Genomic DNA, 18,895 nt, shown 5'->3' with positions numbered 1-18,895 from the left:
CTACCATTATCATCCATGCTTCAGAAGTGAAAAATGCAACATTTTTAATAGAATGAGATTTTAGTGGGTTCAGAGAAAAATGTGCTTTGGGAATTAAATAAAGCTTTATGAGCAAAGCTTTTGCTGTCTTGTTTACCTTACTATGATTTACTAAAGAAGATCTGCTGGGCACAAAATCTACTAAGGAAAGAGGTGGCCCTGATATAGTAGTTAAGAAATAGCTCAGTGGACCTGGATTTGAATTCTGCCTGTTACTTCAACTATGCTTTCTGAGCCAGTTTACTCAAGTATGAAATGAGATAATAAAAATACCCAGCCATGTAGAATATCCTGAGGATTAAATGAGATAATAAATGAAGTACTCAGTGTAGTGCTAGAAATGGTAAATTCTCATCAAATGGTAATTATGTTTCATCATCATTATTACTGTCACAATACTGTCTTTTGGTCAAAATATGACCAGTTAGACTGAAACCAAATAAAAACATTACTTTGCACATCACTTTGTGTTTATCATGTCAGAGTCTTTGTTTGGAGAAAGGTAGCATCCCTGAACATGTGATTGATTTCCAATGACAGTCGGACTCCAGCCATGGGAAAAGCCTGTTTAATGAGTCTTTATAAACGCTAGAATTCCTGGCTGAGGGACACTATTGAATGTTGAAGGACTACTTGGGAATAGAATGAGTTTATATCAGGTCAGGGGGATTTAAAGTCAGTTGTAGTTGGTAGCAGAAGGGACTGAGTGACCCCTAAAACTCCTTCCTCACTGCTAGTGTGGAGACTTAGGGTCACTGCTAGTTAGGAAGTGATGGCTGAATCTGTGTCCCTTGTATGGGGGATCTGGAGCACTGCCAAACAGGTTTAAGGGGGTAAATTCAAAGCAGGTGAAGTGGGCAGAGTGAATGCCATTGCTTCAAAATTACTGCCGTCTTTTTCTGTGGGAGAAGTTGTAGGGGTTCCTGGTAAAACCATTTGGGTTGAGGGCACAGGCTTGTGTATCAGCCTACCCAGCTTTAAATCCAAACTCTTCCTAGCTGTGTGATCTGAATCAGTTTCTTAATTTTCCTGAACCTACGTTTTCTGATGTGTAAATGAGGAGGATAATAATTGTTAGAATTAAATGAGATTGAGTTAAGTGCTATTTCTGGAACACAGCGTTTAATAAATTCTAACTACTATCATTATTATTAGTGAGGGCAGATTCTGCTCCAAAAAAAAAAAATCTCTTTATTTCATTCTATTCTTTCTAACAGCTGGAACCCAAGCTGGAGAAGAGATGCCTGTTGTTTCAAAAACCAACATTAAGGAGTACAAAGATAGTTTCTCTAATGAGAAGTTTGATTTTCGCAACCACCCAAATATCACTTTCTTTGTTTATGTCAGTAATTTCACCTGGCCCATCAAAATTCAGGTAAGAAGTGCTTTTACATCTTACAAAGGTGGTGAAATCTCTGTAGTGGAGACTTAAATTCACTAATGTGTAACTTAACTGTAAATGAGATGTACAATATTAATGCTGCTTTGCCTTTGTGATATCTGTGATAAAGGAGTGCTGAGCACAGACCATAAAGAAGATTGTAGTGGGGCTAGCTTAAATCACTTGTGAAGGAAATTTATAAGCACTTTTGAAAGCAAGTTGGTGTATAACAGATTTGGTAATTATAACTATTCATTTCTTCATTTCTTCTCATTTATTTCTTGAGGACTTGCCACTTAAAAGCCTGTAGAGCTACACAAAGAGCTTCAATTCTGGAATGAGTAAGGTGGCTATAAGTGAAGCAAACAAATATAACCAGTGAAAGCTGAAGTGTAGAAAGTGCCATATGAAGAGAACCCCAGATGCTCTTGGAGTTTAGAGGAGGATAGGATGGAGGGTAATGGGGACAGTGTGGGACAGTGTTTAAGGTCACCTTAAGAGTTTCGGTCTATAGTCAGACAGATGCGGGTTTGAGCCCTGGCTTGTTCCTATAGCGTCTCCACGTCAGATTCTTTGTACCGTGACCTGAAAGGGTAGGTCTGAGGGTTCTTGTTGGCTGCTGCAGCCACTGCTGCTACCAGCCTGCTCCTTTTCTCTGGTCCCATGGGCCTAGTGCACTCCTGGCCCCATTTGTGCTCTTTATAACCATCTGCCATTGTGTCTTTGGGGCCTTGCCTTAGTACTTTCTGCTTTAACCCCTTTCCTTTTGAGGAAAGGTGGAATTTGGGAAGGGTGAATTTTGAACAGTTGGTTTACCTTTAGCTGAGGAAGTGTGGTCGCTGGACTGGGCTGTGGATACTTGCCAGCTTTCAGTGGCACTGTCTAGTGAAGCACATCTGCACTGAGCAGTTGGGATGGGTTTGAAATCTAGTTCTGGTGGGTGTGTGTTCACACCTTGAGACTGTAACTGAAGAACAGTCACTCTTTTCCTTTCTGGAGGGTGGGGGACAGGCTCAGCATTGTAATTTTACTCACCACTCTGTTTTCTCTTCCTATCTAGGTGATCTATAGATTTATCCTCCAATCTACTTTTTCCTTTGTTCTGTCACACTGTCTGCTTCCCTTTCCAGCTAGCCTTCTTGTAAACATTGACCACACTCCCTGTTTCTAGTATCCATTCACCCATCAGTCCAACTTCTTCCTTCACCACATCCTGAAGTTGCCTGTCACAGTAGACTCCAGTGACTGAATTCTTTAGTCCCCTTTTCCTTCTCATTGCATGATTTGAGTCACTGTCCTTCTTGCCTTCCTGGTCCTTTTTCCCTCATTCTCTGGTCTGTCTTTTTAAGGAGTCTTTTAAAAAATTAGGGCTGTCTGGGATTCAGGTCATGGTTCTCTGTCTTTATCGCACGCATAAGACTTACTGTACCACTTCTGAACTGGTAATTCTCAGTACTCTGTCTTCAGCCCTGCTTATACTTGAACACCAAACAAGTGTTCTTGGTTGCTGCCTAGACATTTCTACCTGGCCACTCATAAGCTCCCTGTACTCAGGGAGTCATTCTTGTAATCTTAGCCCCAAACCCTGTGCTTGGTTCTAGCGAATGGCACTACCACTTGTCCTGTTGCATAAACCATGACCCTGGAAGTTATTTGCATTCCTGGAATAAACCTGACATGCAATGATGCATTATTTTTTTACTTTATTGCTTTATTGTATTATATTTTTCCTTTATTGTATTTTTTTACTTTATTGTATTATTTTTTTACTTTATCGCTTTATTGCTTTTACTTTATTTTTACTTTAGTCCATTGCTGGACTCAGTTTGCTAATATTTTGATTTGAATTTTGTATCTGTCTTAGTAAGAAAGTCCATAATTTTCCTTTCCTGTCTTTGTTATAGTTATCAAACTAGCCTTTAATTATAAGTTGAGAAGTTAGCTCTCATTTGTGGGAAAAAAATCATATAACTTTAGAATTGTATGCAATCTCTCTTTGAAACCACTTGATTCTGGTGTTTTATTTGTGGAGTTTGTTTTCTTTTTTAACTGCTGATTCCAGTAGTTACAGGATATTTTGGATACTCTTACCTGCATCCATTAAGATAATTTTTTCTAGATATTAATTTATTTCATATATTTTCAAATTTTCTGACACAAAGTTGTTCATACTGTCCTCTCTTCCAATCTTTGCAGCATCTGTGCTTACTGAATCATATGCTTAAAACTGGTTGAAGTGATATTAATAAATTTTATCTTAATATTTACCCCAATTTTTTAAAGTTTAAAAAAAAGCAAGTTTTTTTCTGTAAACACTGATAAGCTTATTCTAATATTTATATGAAAAGCAAAGATTCTAAAATAGCTATAACAGTTTTGAAAAGAGGAATAAAGTGGGAAGAATTACTATATGAAATATTAATAAGGCTTAGTATTTAGCTACAGTAATCAAGACATTGTGGTTATTATTGGAGGGATAGATACATAGATCAGTAGAACAGAATAAAGAACCCAGAAACAGAACCGCATAAACACATCCAACTGATTTTTGACAGGTGTTGTCAGTTCAGTGGAAGAAGGATAGCCTTTTCAACAAAAAGCTACTAGAACAGTTGGACAATCATAGACAAATGAACTTTGACCTAAACCTTACATTTTATACAAAAATTAAATCAATGTGGATAACACATTTAAGTGTAAAATGTAGAACTATAAAACTTAGGGGGGGAAAAAAAGGAGAACGTCTTCATATCCTAAAGCTAGGCAAAAGATTTTCATATTTGACAACAAAAACATGACCTATTAAAAAAATAGTTGCTCACATCAAAATCAGAAGCTTTGCTTTGTGAAAGACTTTGGTAGAAGGATGAAAAACAAGCTATATACTGTGAGAAAATATTTGCAAAAGATATTATTGACAAAGGACTTGTTATCTAGAAGATAAGATGAATTCTCAAAATGCAACATTAAAAAGCAGTCCAGTCAGAAAATGGACAAAAGACATGGAGACATTTTATCAAAGAAGATATAAATATGGTAGATAATGACATGAAAGATGTTCAGCATTAAAAGCTGTTCAAGAAATACAAGTTAAAGCCAAGAAGGGGAGTTCTCTGGTGGTCCAGTAGTTAGGACTCCACACTTCCACTGCTGAGGCCCCAGCTTCAATCCCTAATTGAAGAACAAAGATCCCACAAGCCACATGGTGTGGCAAAACACACACACACATACACACAAACACACACACACCCCACAATTAGAATGAGATATTACTACATACCTATCAAGTGGCTAAAATTTAAAACAGTAATAACACCAAATGTTAGAATTCAGAGAAATAAGATCATGCATACATTGCTGGTAAAATGGTACAGCCACTCTGGAAAATATCAATAGTTCGGTGTTTTCTTATAAAGCTTAATTTGCACTTACTATACTTAACCCAGCAATTATATTCCTGGGCATTTATCCCAGAGAAATAAAAACTGATGTTCAAACAGACACTTGGAAAGCAATATTTAGCAGCTTTATTCATAATAGCCCCAAACTGAAAGAAACCCAAGTATTCTTCAACAGGTGAATGATTAAATGAACTGTACTACATACATATCATGGAATAATATTCAGGAATAAAAAGAAACAAACTATTGATACAACAGCTTGTATGAATCTGAGGAAATTGTGCTGAGTAGGAAAAATATCTTAAAATTTTACATGCTACATGATTCCAGTTATATAACATTTGAACATAAAAATTTAAGACCAAAAATAGATACAGACCTACGGAAGCTTCAACTTTCTTTGACTTCTTCTGGACCTTCTTTTCAAAGGGCTTATCAGATGAGATCAGACCCACTCACACTCCAGAGGAGAGGATTGTACAGGGTATGCACATCGGTGTGCTGTTGCTGCTAAGTCACTTCAGTCATGTCCGACTCTGCGACCCCATAGACGGCAGCCTACAAGGCTCCTCTGTCCCTGGGATTCTCCAGGCAAGAACACTGGAGTGGGTTGCCATTTCCTTCTCCAATGCATGAAAGTGAAAAGTGAAAGTGAAGTCGTTCAGTCGTGTCTGACACTTCGAGACCCCATGGACTGCAACCTACCAGGCTCCTCCATCCATGGGGTTTTCCAGGCAAGAGTACTGGAGTGGGTTGCCATTGCCTTCTCCTGCACATCAGTGTAGTAAGCATCTTAGGAGCCATATTGAAATTCTCTCTGCCATTGGCTATATTTGGCGTGGGGCTAGCAGGGTTAGGTTGTTTCTCTGATCCTAGGGAATATGAGCTCTAGGCTCTGTACTTAGTAAAATTTCATTTTGATAACATCTGCTAACACTGCCAAGTTATAGAGCACATACAGTTGTAAAATATTTTATTTTTAAATATAACTTATTGACTTGTTTTAAGTTGAAGTTGTTTTTATACTGACATATCTTATTATATTCCAAATCTGATTGAACTTCAAGCTTTGTTTCTTATAGTTGAAAAATGACTAATATTTTTTAAGATTCTTAGTGACAATCTTGACTTATGTTGCTGATATTTTTTTCCATTTGGAAAGAGGGCTCTGTGCGTATAAACAGGCTTTTGTGCTGGAGATAGCTGTGCTGTTGCCAATGCCGAGTTCTAGTTGTTTTTTTTCCTCCCAATGCCCAGTTGCTCCACCCTCTGAAAGTCACTGAAATGGTCATTCCCTTCTAGAGGGATCTCTTCCCCACACTCACTTTTTTTAAGTACTCATTTCAAGTTTAAGACTCAAAGAAATATTGGTTTTCTGCCTGATTTTTTGGTCCTCTTCACCTGAACTGGATCACTCACTTGAATAAGATCCACTTCTGAAAGCTGCATTCAGGAGCACTTCGGAAAATAAATAATGGCATGTTCACCATTTAGTTTGCCAGGCTTTCCTTGAGAAACAGGTAAGTTCTTTTGAAAATATATCTTTTTGCTCTTTGGTACAAAAAGCTGCAGTTTTCACAATGTGGCTGGACCTTTGGTGTCTACATACAAGAACCTGATCAGTGCTGGTTCTCTCCACACTGGGGACTGAATCTGGTGTATGCTGAGCGGAGGACTGAGCTTGTATCTTCCTGGGCAGATGTGAGCATGTTCTTAACAGAGGGGGCTGTACTTTTCTTTATTGCTTTATTTTCCTCAGAGTTTTAGCCTTTTTCGGTGTAGTTAGCTTTTAAATACACACTTGGAGACTGTACAGATTTAGTTAAAATGTAGAGACTTATTTAAGGAAGAGAACAGGGAAATGTATAAATGGTACAGTGTAAGCCATTCAGTTAAATTTCAGTATGACTTTCAATGCAGACAAAAGCCTTTTTTTGTCTTTGATTCTCATTATTTAAAGCAAAGTGAGGCAATTTATTTCTCTTCTCAGCAACTTGTGTAAATATTTGTGCTTTAAAAATGGTAATGGTAAACTCAAATTCTTTCACTCTGAACTGATCCCAGAATTCTTTTCCATAATTAGGAACAGATCAAAACCTAAAACTGCTAACCGAAGGAGTTTGAAACTAACTATAAAAATCCTTGTAGATTCAGTTTAAAATTTTTTAAAAACCACCCAGACTGAAAAGGCCTGTGTGTCAGAGGGTGGGGGTATGTTGGGTCAGTTGTGCCTGGTTTCTGGTTGGTTGCTCTTGAAGGTCGTGCCCCTTCCTTAGCCCTTGCTTTCTGAAAGTGATTCTAGATGTTCCCCGAGTCAGCAGAATTCACCTCTTCAGCCACAGCTATAGTTTGGAAGGGTAGGTATTCAGGATAGAGAATGCACAGACAGACATTGTGTGTGAGGTGGGAAGGTGGATGGTGGCGCTGAGATTCTGGCTTGTTACTGGCTCTGCAACAGAGGTTGTTATTGAAAGTGGAACTAATATTAAAGTCCTCTCCATGCTGGGTGTTTGATTTGCTAGTTTATGTAAGAGGCTAGTGTTCACAAGTGAAGGCAACACAGAATTTATATTGAGAACTGGGCATTCATTTACATGTTAGAGTTATGTTTATGGGTGCTAATAGGATTGCTACACTAAGCAAAGGATGTATGAAACTTTTGTTGACTCAGATATACTTTTTTTTTTAGTAGCAGCTTTATTGAGATGTAAGTCACATACCATGCAATTCATCCATTTAAAGTGCACAATTTAGTGGTTTTTAGTATATTCACAGAACATTTTAGAATCTTTTCATCACCCCTAAAAGAAACCCCATACCCAGATGCAGTCCCTTCCCATTTCTTCCTCCCTCTAGTCCCTGGCAACCCCCAGTCAACTTTCTTTCTCTGCAGATTTGCCTGTTTTGGGCATTTCATAGTAATTGAATCATGTAATACGTGGTCCTTTGTGGCTGGGCTCTTCGACTTAGCATAATGTTTTCAAATGCAACCATATTTAGTGTTTTAGTACTTCATTCCTTTTTAAGACTGAATAGTATTCTGTTGTATGGATAAACCACATTTTTTGTTTATCTGTTCATCTGTTGATGGATATTTGGGCTATTTTCACTCTTTAGCTCTTACGAATAGTCAGATACATGTCTACAAGTCATATTTATTGTATAATAATAATATATACACATAGCTCCTGGTGTTAGATATCTGTATCTTAAGGATTTTAAGAATTATAAAGCCATGAAATACATTTAGAACTAAACTACTTAAAGTATAAATCTGGACTTCCCTGGCAGTCTAGGGATTGAGACTCCACATTCCCAGTGCAAAGGGCATGCTTTCAATCCTTGTCAGAGAACTAAGATCGCACATGCTGCACAGTACAGCCAAAAAATAAAAAAGTGTAAATCTTTCTTAATTTCAGTTGGCTTTTAAACTTCTTGTCCTACCTCATGGTTTTCATCATGATCATTATATTCCTTCTTCTGAAAAGTCTCCTCTCTTCTGCTTTTCAGCTTTGACTGTTCCTTCTCAGTTCTTCAGTGCCATTGTTCCCTTGGGTTTCCTCTGGGCCCTTTTCCCCTGGACAGCCCCATCCACACCATCTGTGAACACCACCTTTGGCTGAGATAGATAGATCTTTTTCTAGCAGACCTCTTTTGTGATGTCCATAGCCAAGACCCACTAGACTGCCTTTAACATCCACTCACTTAGCTCACCTTCTGACCCAGAGAGGCAGCCATGAATGGAGAGCAGGAGCCATGCCAGATGCTGGGAGGCAGGGTGTGCCCCCGTGCTCCTGGACACCCTGGGAGAAGAAGGGAGTGCTCTGTGGTGCCTGAGTCAGCATGAAGTCCTAAGAAACATAAGTTCAGTGTTCAGGGTTGGGGAGGGATATGTTCAGTCACTTTCCAGAACTACTAGGACTTGAGCAGAGCCGAAGTGACAAGTTTTGTGAGCGAGGAACTGGAGAGAAGGGCAGGCAGAAGCTGTCACTAGGCTGGGGCATATCCCATAGCAGCTTCCTTTCCTCATCTGTGCCTCCACAGTCATAGATGTGTCTGTTTTTTCACTCTACAGAGATTTCCATAAGGGCAAGGGCTTTTTTATATTTCTGTGTCCTCACACTCCATAAATGTAAACTAGATGAACGCATCATTGGAAATGAGAGCTTTATGCTCAGGATCAGAACTTTGGGGGTTTTGGCAACTTTTGTAACATTTTTATAGGTAATGGAAGCTATTTGCTGATATTGTCTGCGTTAATTGTTGACCAGTGCTAAAGAGCCAGCAGGGTTGAGAGACCAAGAATTTGTCATCCCAATCTACACAGTGTGGTGTTAGAGGATTGAATTGTTCTAGTTTGGAATTTTGTCAGACTCTGAAAAGAGTTGAGAAGTAGAAGAAAAGAGAAAGATGAGGACACAAACATTGCTAATTTTACAACAAGAGTAAGTTAAGAAATACTGTCTGTATTGAAATACTTGAGAATGAAATGATAGGGTATCTGGGATGTGCCTCAAAATAATCTTGGGGAAGTAAGTAGAGTATGGATAAAATAAGATTGTGAGCTGTAAATATTAACGCTGAGTGATAAGCACTTGAGGTTCATTATACTGTTCTCTCTACTCGTTAAAAACTTTAAAATTTTCCACAATAAAATAATTTTTAGAGATAATACAGATGACTAAATAAGAATTAAAGGTCCAAGTACATTATTTAACCTCCCAAAAGTAGCTGCAGGATTGTGCTTCAGCTGGGACATATCTCAGAACTGACCTTCTGTTCTCCTTTTTAGGAAGCACACGACACTGTACTAGAGTTTCACCAGTTATTGGCCACTGTTGGGCAGCTTTAGAACAATCAGAGGGGAGGAAGAAAACCTCCTCTTCCTCATCCCAGCATACTTCACCTTGGTGAAAAAGGCAAAGGGAGCTTCACCCAAGAGCTACTGACCTCCCCTCCCTACCCAACCCCCAACCAGGGGTGCCTTCCAAGTGAACCTGTGAGGTTTGGGAAGCCACTTTCCAGTGGGCCATGGCTCTATTGCCTTCTGCTCCTACATCCTCTCCCTATATCCGAGGGTATTACATCCATTTCCTGTCTGTTTTGGCATCTCCATCACTATCACCCTCAGAATAATAACAGAAATTGTAACAGAAGCAGCAAAAACAGTGATAAAACTCTACTAGGGGGTTGGGGAGTAGGGAGTGATGGCTAATATAGTAGGAAGTAGTAAATGATGCCTAAAGTAACTAAATCAAGAAATAACAGTTTTAAAAAAAAGCAAAAAAAAACTTATTAGTGATAAAAAGGTAAACCACTCCCTCCTGCCACCAGAAGAACTGAAAAGAAATCTAATTAGAGGAGAGGGTCTCTGGAGAGAAGTCTTAAGAAGAGGAGGGAGTGGGCAGGAGTCAATCATGTATATATAGTTATTAATGTTCTTGAGGTTCTTTTGGTTTTTTAATTGAAGCATGTATGATCTAGTTTCCTAACCAGGGATGGAACCCAGGCCCCCTGCATTGGGAGCACAGAATCTTAACATCTGGACCACCAGAGTGGTTTTTAACCCCTTAGTGGTTTTTAAATTACTGATGAACACGATAAAATAGATAGACTCTGGAGAGTGGTAAAAATGAATGGCTGGAAGGAAATTTGAGGAAGAAAGCCCAGAGGTTGGCAGTGGACAGATGGTGAGTGTTAGCTTGCATGTCAGGAATGAGCGGGTTGGTGGCATTACCCAGTCTTGAGGCTCTGACCAAAGCTTGGGTATACAGTTTCTGTGCCTACACAAACCAGCATTAGGTTGGTGGTATGTGAAGCCAGGTGATAGTCATTGGATCCAGTCCAGGGCCTATGGTCTCAACATAGAGTTCCATATAGAACTTAGGTATAAAAAAAAAAGGTTTTTGTGTCACTGACACTCACGGTGGTGGCAGCACTAGCTCAGCCGGTGGTCATGGAATCTTCCATCCTTGGCAAAGGTGAGGCCTGACTGGAAAGCTGTTTGTAAACAGGCCTAAGTTCTTATGGGAGCAGTCAGACCTCTCCTTGCTTTGCAATGTTCAGAGTTACATGGCAAGACTAACGTGGTCCAGCCAGGAGCCAGAGGGCCACCATGACCATATAAACCCTCTCTGGTCGTAATGTCAGGTCTTCAGCATCTGCAGAGCCTGGCCTTTCGGGGAGAGCTGAGGAGCAGATTGGCCACAGTCTGGAAGGGCTCCTTGACCAGGTGGGGCTGGGCCTTGGTGGAGCTGCTGGCCTCAGGGAATCAAGGAAGCAGCCCACAGAGATTCTGCCATGTGCATACAGACCCTGGATTTTCTTTCAGCCTGACGGGTGCTGCCTTGGAGCTAGAAAACTTACCTCACAGGGCAGCCAGCTATATCCATTCCCATCCTCTCTCTGACTTAAATGATAGTAACAGTGAAGATTGTTCTTGGTGGAGAAGATAAAGGCAAATTAGAAGTTCTTCCCTCTCTCTTTTCAAACCTTCTTTACTAAACAGTGATCTTTCCCTATTCATTCATTTATACCTGCTTTGTAGATTATATGTTGCTGTTCAGTCACCAAGTTGCATCTGATGCTTTGCAACCCCATGGACTGCAGCACCCCGGGCTTCCCCATCCCTCAGCATCTCTCAGAGTTTGTCCAAGTTCATGTTAATTGAATCGGTGATGCCATCGAACCATCTCATGCTCTGTCGCCCTCTTCTCCTTTTCCCAGCATCAGGGTCTTTTCCAATGAGTCAGCTCTTTACATCAGCTGGCCAAAGTATTGGAGCTTCAGGTTCAGCATCAGTCCTTCCAATGAGTATTCAAGGTTGATTTCCTTTAAGATTGGTTGGTTTGATCTCCTTGCTGTCCAAGGGATCTTAGACAAGAGTCTTCTCCAGCACCAAGGTTTGAAAACATCAATTCTTTGGTACTCTGCCTTCCTTATGGTCCAGCTCTCACATCCATACATGAGTACTGGAAAGACCATAGCCGTGACTGTACAGATCTTTGCCAGCGGTGATGTCTTTGCTTTTTAATACACTGTCTAGGTTTGTCATAGTTTTCCTGCCAAGAAGCAAACATCTGATTTCGTGGCTTCAGTCACCATCTGGAGTGATTTTAGAGCCTAAGAAGATGAAATCTGTTACTGCTTTCACCTTTTCCCCATCTGTTTGCCATGAAGTGATGGGACGGGATGCCATGATCTTAAATTTTTTTAATATTGAGTTTTAAGCCAGCTTTTTCATTCTCTTCTTTTACCCTCGTCAAGAGGTTCTTTAGTTCCTCTTCACCTTCTGCCGTTAAAGTCATCTGCATATCTGAGGTTGTTGATATTTCTCCCTGCAGTCTTGATTCCAGCTTGTAACTCATCCAGCCTGGCATTGAATGGACAATAAGCAGCCTTGTTGCACTCCTTTCTCAATTTTGAACCAGTCAGGTGTTCCATATAAGGTTCTAAGTGTTGCTTTTTGAGCCACATACAGGTTTCTCAGGAGACAGGTAAGATGGTCTGGTATTCCTGTCTCTTTAAGAGTTTTCCACAGTTTGTTATGATCCACAGTCAAAGGCTTTAATGTAGTCAGTGAAACAGAGGTAGGTGTTTTCTGGAATTCCCTTGCTTTCTCTATGATCCAGTGAATGCTGGCAGTTTGATCACTGGTTCCTCTGCCTTTTCTAAACCCAGCTTGAACATCTAGAAGTTCTTGGTTCGTGTAATGCTGAAGCCTAGCTTGAAGGATTCTGAGCATAATCTTACTAGCATTTGAAATGAGTGTAACTGTCCAGTAGTCTGAACATTCTTTAGTACTGCCCTTCTTGGGAATTGGAATGAAGATTCACCTTTTCCAGTCGTGTGGCCACTGCTGGGTTTTCCAAATTTGCTGACATATTGTGTGTGGCCCTTTAATAGTATCATCTTTTAAGATTTTAAATAACTCTACTGGAATTCCATCACCTCCAGTAGCTTTATTGGCAGCAGTACTTCCTAAGACCCACTTGACTTCACACTCCAGAAAGTCTAGTTCTGGGTGAGTAACCACACCATCATTGTTATCTGGATCATTAAGATCTGTTTTGTATAGCTCTTCTGTGTATTATATTCAACTGCCACAAAACAAAAATTTTCTAGCATTGGTGTTTTGTATTATATGTAGTAGATGCAGAATACCAATGTTAAAAAAATTGTTTTGTGGCAGTTGAATATAATGTGTCATTTTTTCTTATTTTTACAGTAAACTTGGGCTTAGCCTGTACCCACCATAGTTGATGAAATTCATTCTCAGTCTGTATTCACAGAGGCCCATCCCCTTCCTTCAGGGATATGCAGAAATCTCAGGGCTTCACTGAGTCCAGAGATCTTCATTCACTGATTGCTATTCCTGGTGCCCTGCCCCACAGCCTTGAGGTTTGTTTGAAGGCAGCTATCCTCACTCCCACATGTGGCAGGCTTGGGTGCAAAATAATCCCTGGTACTTCAGAGCCTCCCAAGGCCTACCATGCAGTCACCCTCTATTTCTCTCTACTCTCAGAACTCTAAAACATCTTCTCCATTCCCTTCATTTCCCTCCATTTTCTAGTCTTAAAGTTTGGGCCAGGCCTCTCTTCCTCTACCCCTATCCCTTCATGCCCACACCCACCCCTGGGGAAGATCCAGATTAATTTCTTTTGGTTTTTGTTTGCTTGGTTTTTGCCTTTTTTTTTTTTTTTTAAATATTTATTTATTTGGCTGTGCTGGGTTTTAGTTATGGTGTGCTAATAACTCTTAGTTGCGGCACCTAGCATCCTTATATCCGAATTCTCTGACCCGGGATCAAATGGATGCTCCTGCATTGGAGTACAGAGTCCTAACCAGTGGACTACCAGGGAAGTCCGATTTTTTTTTTTTTTTTCAATAATTCCTTATTTCAGAGTTCCCTAAGGTGTGGCCCCTGGACACCAGTATCAGAATAACCTGGGGAGCTTAAAGCCATTGGAGTGGTAAAAGGGACCAGGATTCTGACTTTGTTGGAAGCTCTGCAGAGTTTGAGAACCCTGGATGGTCTAGTTCTTGGACTATAAAAGTATATCTGCTTTTGTGTGGGAGGTAGGAAATTACCTTTTCATTCTTTCTCCTACAACAATTTAAAAGCCAATAATTGATATATTCATAGAAGAATACAGGAATCCTGTTTTTTAAGATATCTCTAGGTATACAACCATAGTATAAGTAGGATATGATTATTCCATACCCCAAGGGAAGTGGATCAAGTGCTGAGAATGTAGAAAAGAGAGCCAGTTTCCAGTGGAAGATGGGATAGCTGAATAAGAAAGGAAGTGTTTGTGCTAGGCCACAAAGGACTTGGAAAGACAGGACTCAATCACTGCAGGTATGAACAACCACCACCACCATTGCGGGTGGTTGGGGAAGGCACCCTGGTCACAGACATTGAAGGACAGTAGTGGTACTGCAACCAGAAAACATTTGTTTGACTGAAGCATAAAATTAGTGCTTGGGAAGTGCAAGTTTACAATATCCTACCCCAAATCCTGGGGCTGGAAGGACTTCTGTGTTTCATTTCATATAGCATACTCAGAAAGCACCCTGGGCAAGCACACCTCAATCAAACATATTGCTGAAAGTTGAGTCTATAGCCAGTGTGAAAATGTAAGGGGACATAAATTCCTGGCATGTGAAGAGTGATACTTACTGTTTGTAAAGGGAGAAGAAAGTAATTGTGACTTTCATTTATCAATTGTAATGGAATTTTCTTCTTTATATTAAATAGATTTTATTATAGGAGGTCTTCATTATCCTTAGTATCGGAAAAACCCACAAACACATTTCAGTGTTTTTTATAATAAATCATGAAAGAAAGGTCTAATTGGGATATTATTTTGAAAAATGAAACTCAAGAGTATGAAAAATGTAATTTTACAGTTAACAAAATTTAAATTATGGTTGCAACTGTGGACCAGTTCTTAGATGAAAACTCAATTAGGTCTTACTGAGTTTGAAGAGAGATGGGGTCATTATTTTTCCAATTATCATATTCATTTATTTAGCAAATATTTATTTAACCTCTTCATGCCAATTGCTGTCTTAGGCACTAGAGATATAATAGACAGTGGCAAAGTCCCTTATGGGTCTTATTTTCTAGTGGAAGAAAAGCCCATAAATGAGTATACATTTAAGGGCTGTGAAGAAAAATTGAGCAAGATAAGAATATAGAAGTGTGGCTTATAAAATATAGAAGTGGTGCAGGTGGTGCTCGGAGACGAGACAGCAGGAATGGAGTCCTTCACTTCAGATTTGACTTTACAGCTTGATTTAAAAAAGAATAGTCAAAGGTCTCAACAGTTTTCCCAAGATGCTCTCAGTAATATTCAGAGGGTTTTGAAGGACTTAAGTCTGTATCTTTCATCCCTCTTCACTTGGTAATTCTGCCAAGTCTTCATTCGTCAATGGTTTTGTGTAATCAGTTCTCCAGTAGCACTTTCACTAAAATCTCATTTTTTATGACTGATTTTGCAGATGATTTGGCTTGTTTGACAGTCTTTGAATAGGTAGGGGACAGCCCCATTCATGCCTGTTGTCACAGTGTAATTTTTAATAACACTCTCTTGCACTCGCAGAAGTTCTCAATTTGGACAGTAAGTCCATCACCTATTGATCAAGAGATTAAGCAACAAGACTGAGTGTTAAAGCAGGGCTAGATGTTTCTAAGTGGTCAGTCTGTTCATAAACATTGTTATAAGTTTTGCTTTCTTATGAAATTTTGTAACTTTGGAGACTTAGGTAATGAACATTCAACAAAAGAAGGCCACTTTTAGAGTGATGTGAGTCTTGGAGACCAACCACACTGGCTGTTTTAAAAGATTAAAATCTAACAGAATTGGATAGCCTAGAATTTGTTTCTTTATGTCTTGTAACCTGTACTCTTCATTCCTCAAGATTGAATAACCTTGTTCATATAATTGATTTTCTCCAATCTTATTAAAAACTTTTTATGTCTGCGAACACTGCGCTGCGAGCGGTGAGGAGCCTGCGAGCCGTAGTGGGCAGCCTGCGCACTATCTCAGCATGCAACGCACGCTGTTGGCCGAGGCCCTGGGGGCTGGGCGGGTGCCTTACCAGCACTATGCACCAGCCCCACTCTGCTGTCGGTGTGGAAATTCACAGAAAAACATGAAAGGGTAACCACAGCAAACAGTGTTGAAACAGTGGGAATCAGCAATTTTGCACAGGAAGCTTTGGGAGATGTTGTTTACTGTATTCTGCTTGAAGTTGGGACAAAATTGAACAAACGAGGAGTTCGGTGCTTTGGAAAGTGTGAAAGCTGCTAGTGAACTCTTTTCTCCTGTATCAGGAGAAGTAACTGAAATTAATAAAACTCTAGCAGAAAATCCAGGACTTACCAATAAATCTTGTTATGAAGAGGGCTGGCTGATCAAGGTGACATTCAGTAACCCTTCAGAACTAGATGACCTAATGAGTAAAGAAGCAAATGAGAAATACTTAAAATCTATTGAGTGAAAATGGAACCCCTAAATAAACTAGTTTGAAACAACTTAATCTAGCATATTTGTCTTAAATTAGTGGTGGATAGATATTTAAAAAGCAACTTTTAGCAAAAGAAACTACTGTAACAATGTTTCCTGAAGAAAATACCCCTTAATATCCTTAATGTCTTAATGACTTCAGATAAATATTGTGCGTCTTTTTCACAGCACCTGATGATTTTTAGGCTAGGCTCCAGTTACAATATTCAGAATTCCTGAAATTATCTGATAAAACTAGTTATAAAATTATGTAATTCAAAAAAAAAATTATGTAATTCAAGGATACATGGTTATCTTAAGCCTTATATAATATTGTAACTTGCTTACAGCCATCCCTGTATTTAGGTCAAAATGATCTTCCCACTAGAAATAACTGTCAGTGGGGAAATTTGTTAGTTGTATAGTGTTCGATGAAGAATATTACTCTTTTAATTTTGCAATATACTGTGTTTGCTGGTGCTATTTTTATACAGTGGAGCAACAGCCTTGCAGGCAAATAAGAAACAGTTTAATAATAAAATATTCAGCTTCTTAATTAAAAAAAATAAAAACCTTTTATGTGATGACTGTAGCCATATTTTGCAGTTTTCCTTCTCTCAAGAAACCTGAAGGATTGATTAATAAATGAAGGAAAAGCAAAGAATATGGTTTCTCCTTATCTATGATGTCTACGTATGTCTGCATTTCTCAATATAAATGGTGGCTAGAGGGCAAACACAAAAGCTTCAAATTCTAAGCCCCATAATATTCTGTGGCCTGAATAGGTAGTATTGGACCTTTATTTATTTATGGAATGTCAAAAAGAAAATAAGAGCATCAGAAAGAAAAACACTGGATGCTTCTTCTATCTTGAACCTCTGTGAATCTGACTGTAAAAAGACTGCAAAGTATTGTTACTGTGCTGGGGCCCAGGCTGTAGCACTTTTCTTGCATTCTGTAGAGCGGGAGTTGACAAGGGATGGGGGTATGTGGCCAGGATGAAGAAAAGAAGATGCCAATCATATACTTCTATGATTCTTGTCATTCATGTCTTTATTTGAATAATTATCATCTTATTCAATAATTGTTTCATTTATAGCACCATCCTCTCTCCAAGGAGAGCTGTGGTCCCTTAAAAATAAGCAGAGAACACTCCTGGCTAGTACCACGTGTATCATAGGGTAGTAAGGACACAATTATCATACTTAGTAGTAAATTCTAAGCTGCAAATTTTTTCATGTTCTAATATCTCTGATATCTCTGACATACCTTACAGTGATTTTAAAAGCATTGTATCATAATATAAATCAGTGGTTTTCTTAAAAGTACACAAAACAATACTTGTTTTAGTGGTGTCTTAGATTTGATGAGCTATGTCAGGGATTTTACAATGTTCTTTTTTTTTTTTTTCCTTTAATATTTATTTAGGCTGTGCTGGGTCTTAGTTTTGGTATGTGGGATCTAGTTCCCTGACCAGGGATTGAACCCAGGCCCGCTGCATTGGGAGTATGGCATCTTAGTCACTAGACCACCAGGGAAGTCCCTATAATATTCTTTTAATAATTCTAAAATTATTTAGGTTCCAATTGGTGTTACATTGATTGTCAGATGATATTCAATGTAGTGAAACTTGGGATAAGTATTTTTTTTAAAGGGACATTATCTTGAAGTGAATACACACTGGGTACGTTAAGTGTCAGAAGTGTTGAAGGACACTAAAGGAGGCTGCCCACCTCATGGTAGATCCAAGAATTGGAATTTGAAGCAAAAGGGGAGAGCATTTTGTCTTGATAAGGGCACAAGGAGGTAGCAAGTAAACTGACTTGCTTGTCATTAGGTGTTTATATATATATAAAGTTTATTTTTTTAATTGAAGGATAATTGCTTTACAGAATTTTGTTGTTTTCTGTCAGACATCAACATGAATCAGCCATAGGTATACATATGTCCCCTCCCTTTTGAACCTCCCTCCGATCTCCCTACCTATCCCACCCTTCTAGGTTGATACAGAACCCTTGTTTGAATTCTGTGGGATGTACAGCAAATCCCCACTGGCTATCTGTTTTACATTTGGTAATGCAAGTTTCCATATTACCCTCTCCATACATCTCACCCTCTCCCCGTGTCCATAGGTCTGTTCTCTCTGTGTCTGTTTCTCCATTGCTGCCCTGCAAATAAGTTCTTCAGTACCATCTTCCTAGATTCCATGTATATGTGTTAGTATACGGTGCTTATCTTTCTCTTTCTGACTTACTTCACTCTGTATAATAGGCTCTAGGTTCATCCACCTCATTAGATGTAGGCCTCTGAGATGTCTTCCAGGTCAAACTAAAAACTGAGATCTGGTGTCAAACAGAGGGGCTATAGGGATTTGTCTTCAGTCTCAGAATATCACTTTTGCTTTGGCAATTAAGCACGAAAAACTAAAGGGATGGGTGCTTTTCCTCAAGTGAAAAAATTCCGTTAATCTCTTGAAATGTTAATGTCTTCCTGCTTCAGCAAGAAGGCTGAGTTGATGGTTCTGTCTTATAACCTAATCACTCTACCTGGTTTTCTGTCAC

At 39.2% G+C, this 18,895-nt stretch overlaps 1 protein-coding gene and 1 pseudogene across 3 annotated transcripts in view; both read left to right on the top strand.

The window, feature by feature from the left end:
* ATRN (attractin) overlaps nt 1–18,895 on the top strand; it is a 189,442-nt gene that overhangs the window by 130,632 nt on the left and 39,915 nt on the right. For all 3 annotated transcript variants that reach the window (XM_070802138.1, XM_070802136.1, XM_070802137.1), the window contains exon 24: nt 1,257–1,414. In XM_070802138.1, the coding sequence (XP_070658239.1) occupies nt 1,257–1,414 (158 nt within the window). The remainder of the gene's footprint in view (nt 1–1,256; nt 1,415–18,895) is intronic.
* On the top strand, nt 6,348–18,891 carry LOC109567193 (glycine cleavage system H protein, mitochondrial pseudogene; annotated as a pseudogene).

This window comes from Bos indicus, chromosome 13, assembly GCF_029378745.1.
Source record: "Bos indicus isolate NIAB-ARS_2022 breed Sahiwal x Tharparkar chromosome 13, NIAB-ARS_B.indTharparkar_mat_pri_1.0, whole genome shotgun sequence".
Taxonomy (NCBI): Eukaryota; Metazoa; Chordata; class Mammalia; order Artiodactyla; family Bovidae; genus Bos; species Bos indicus.
The sequence above is the reverse complement of the archived record's forward strand: the minus strand, read 5'-3'. Positions and strand labels throughout refer to the sequence as shown.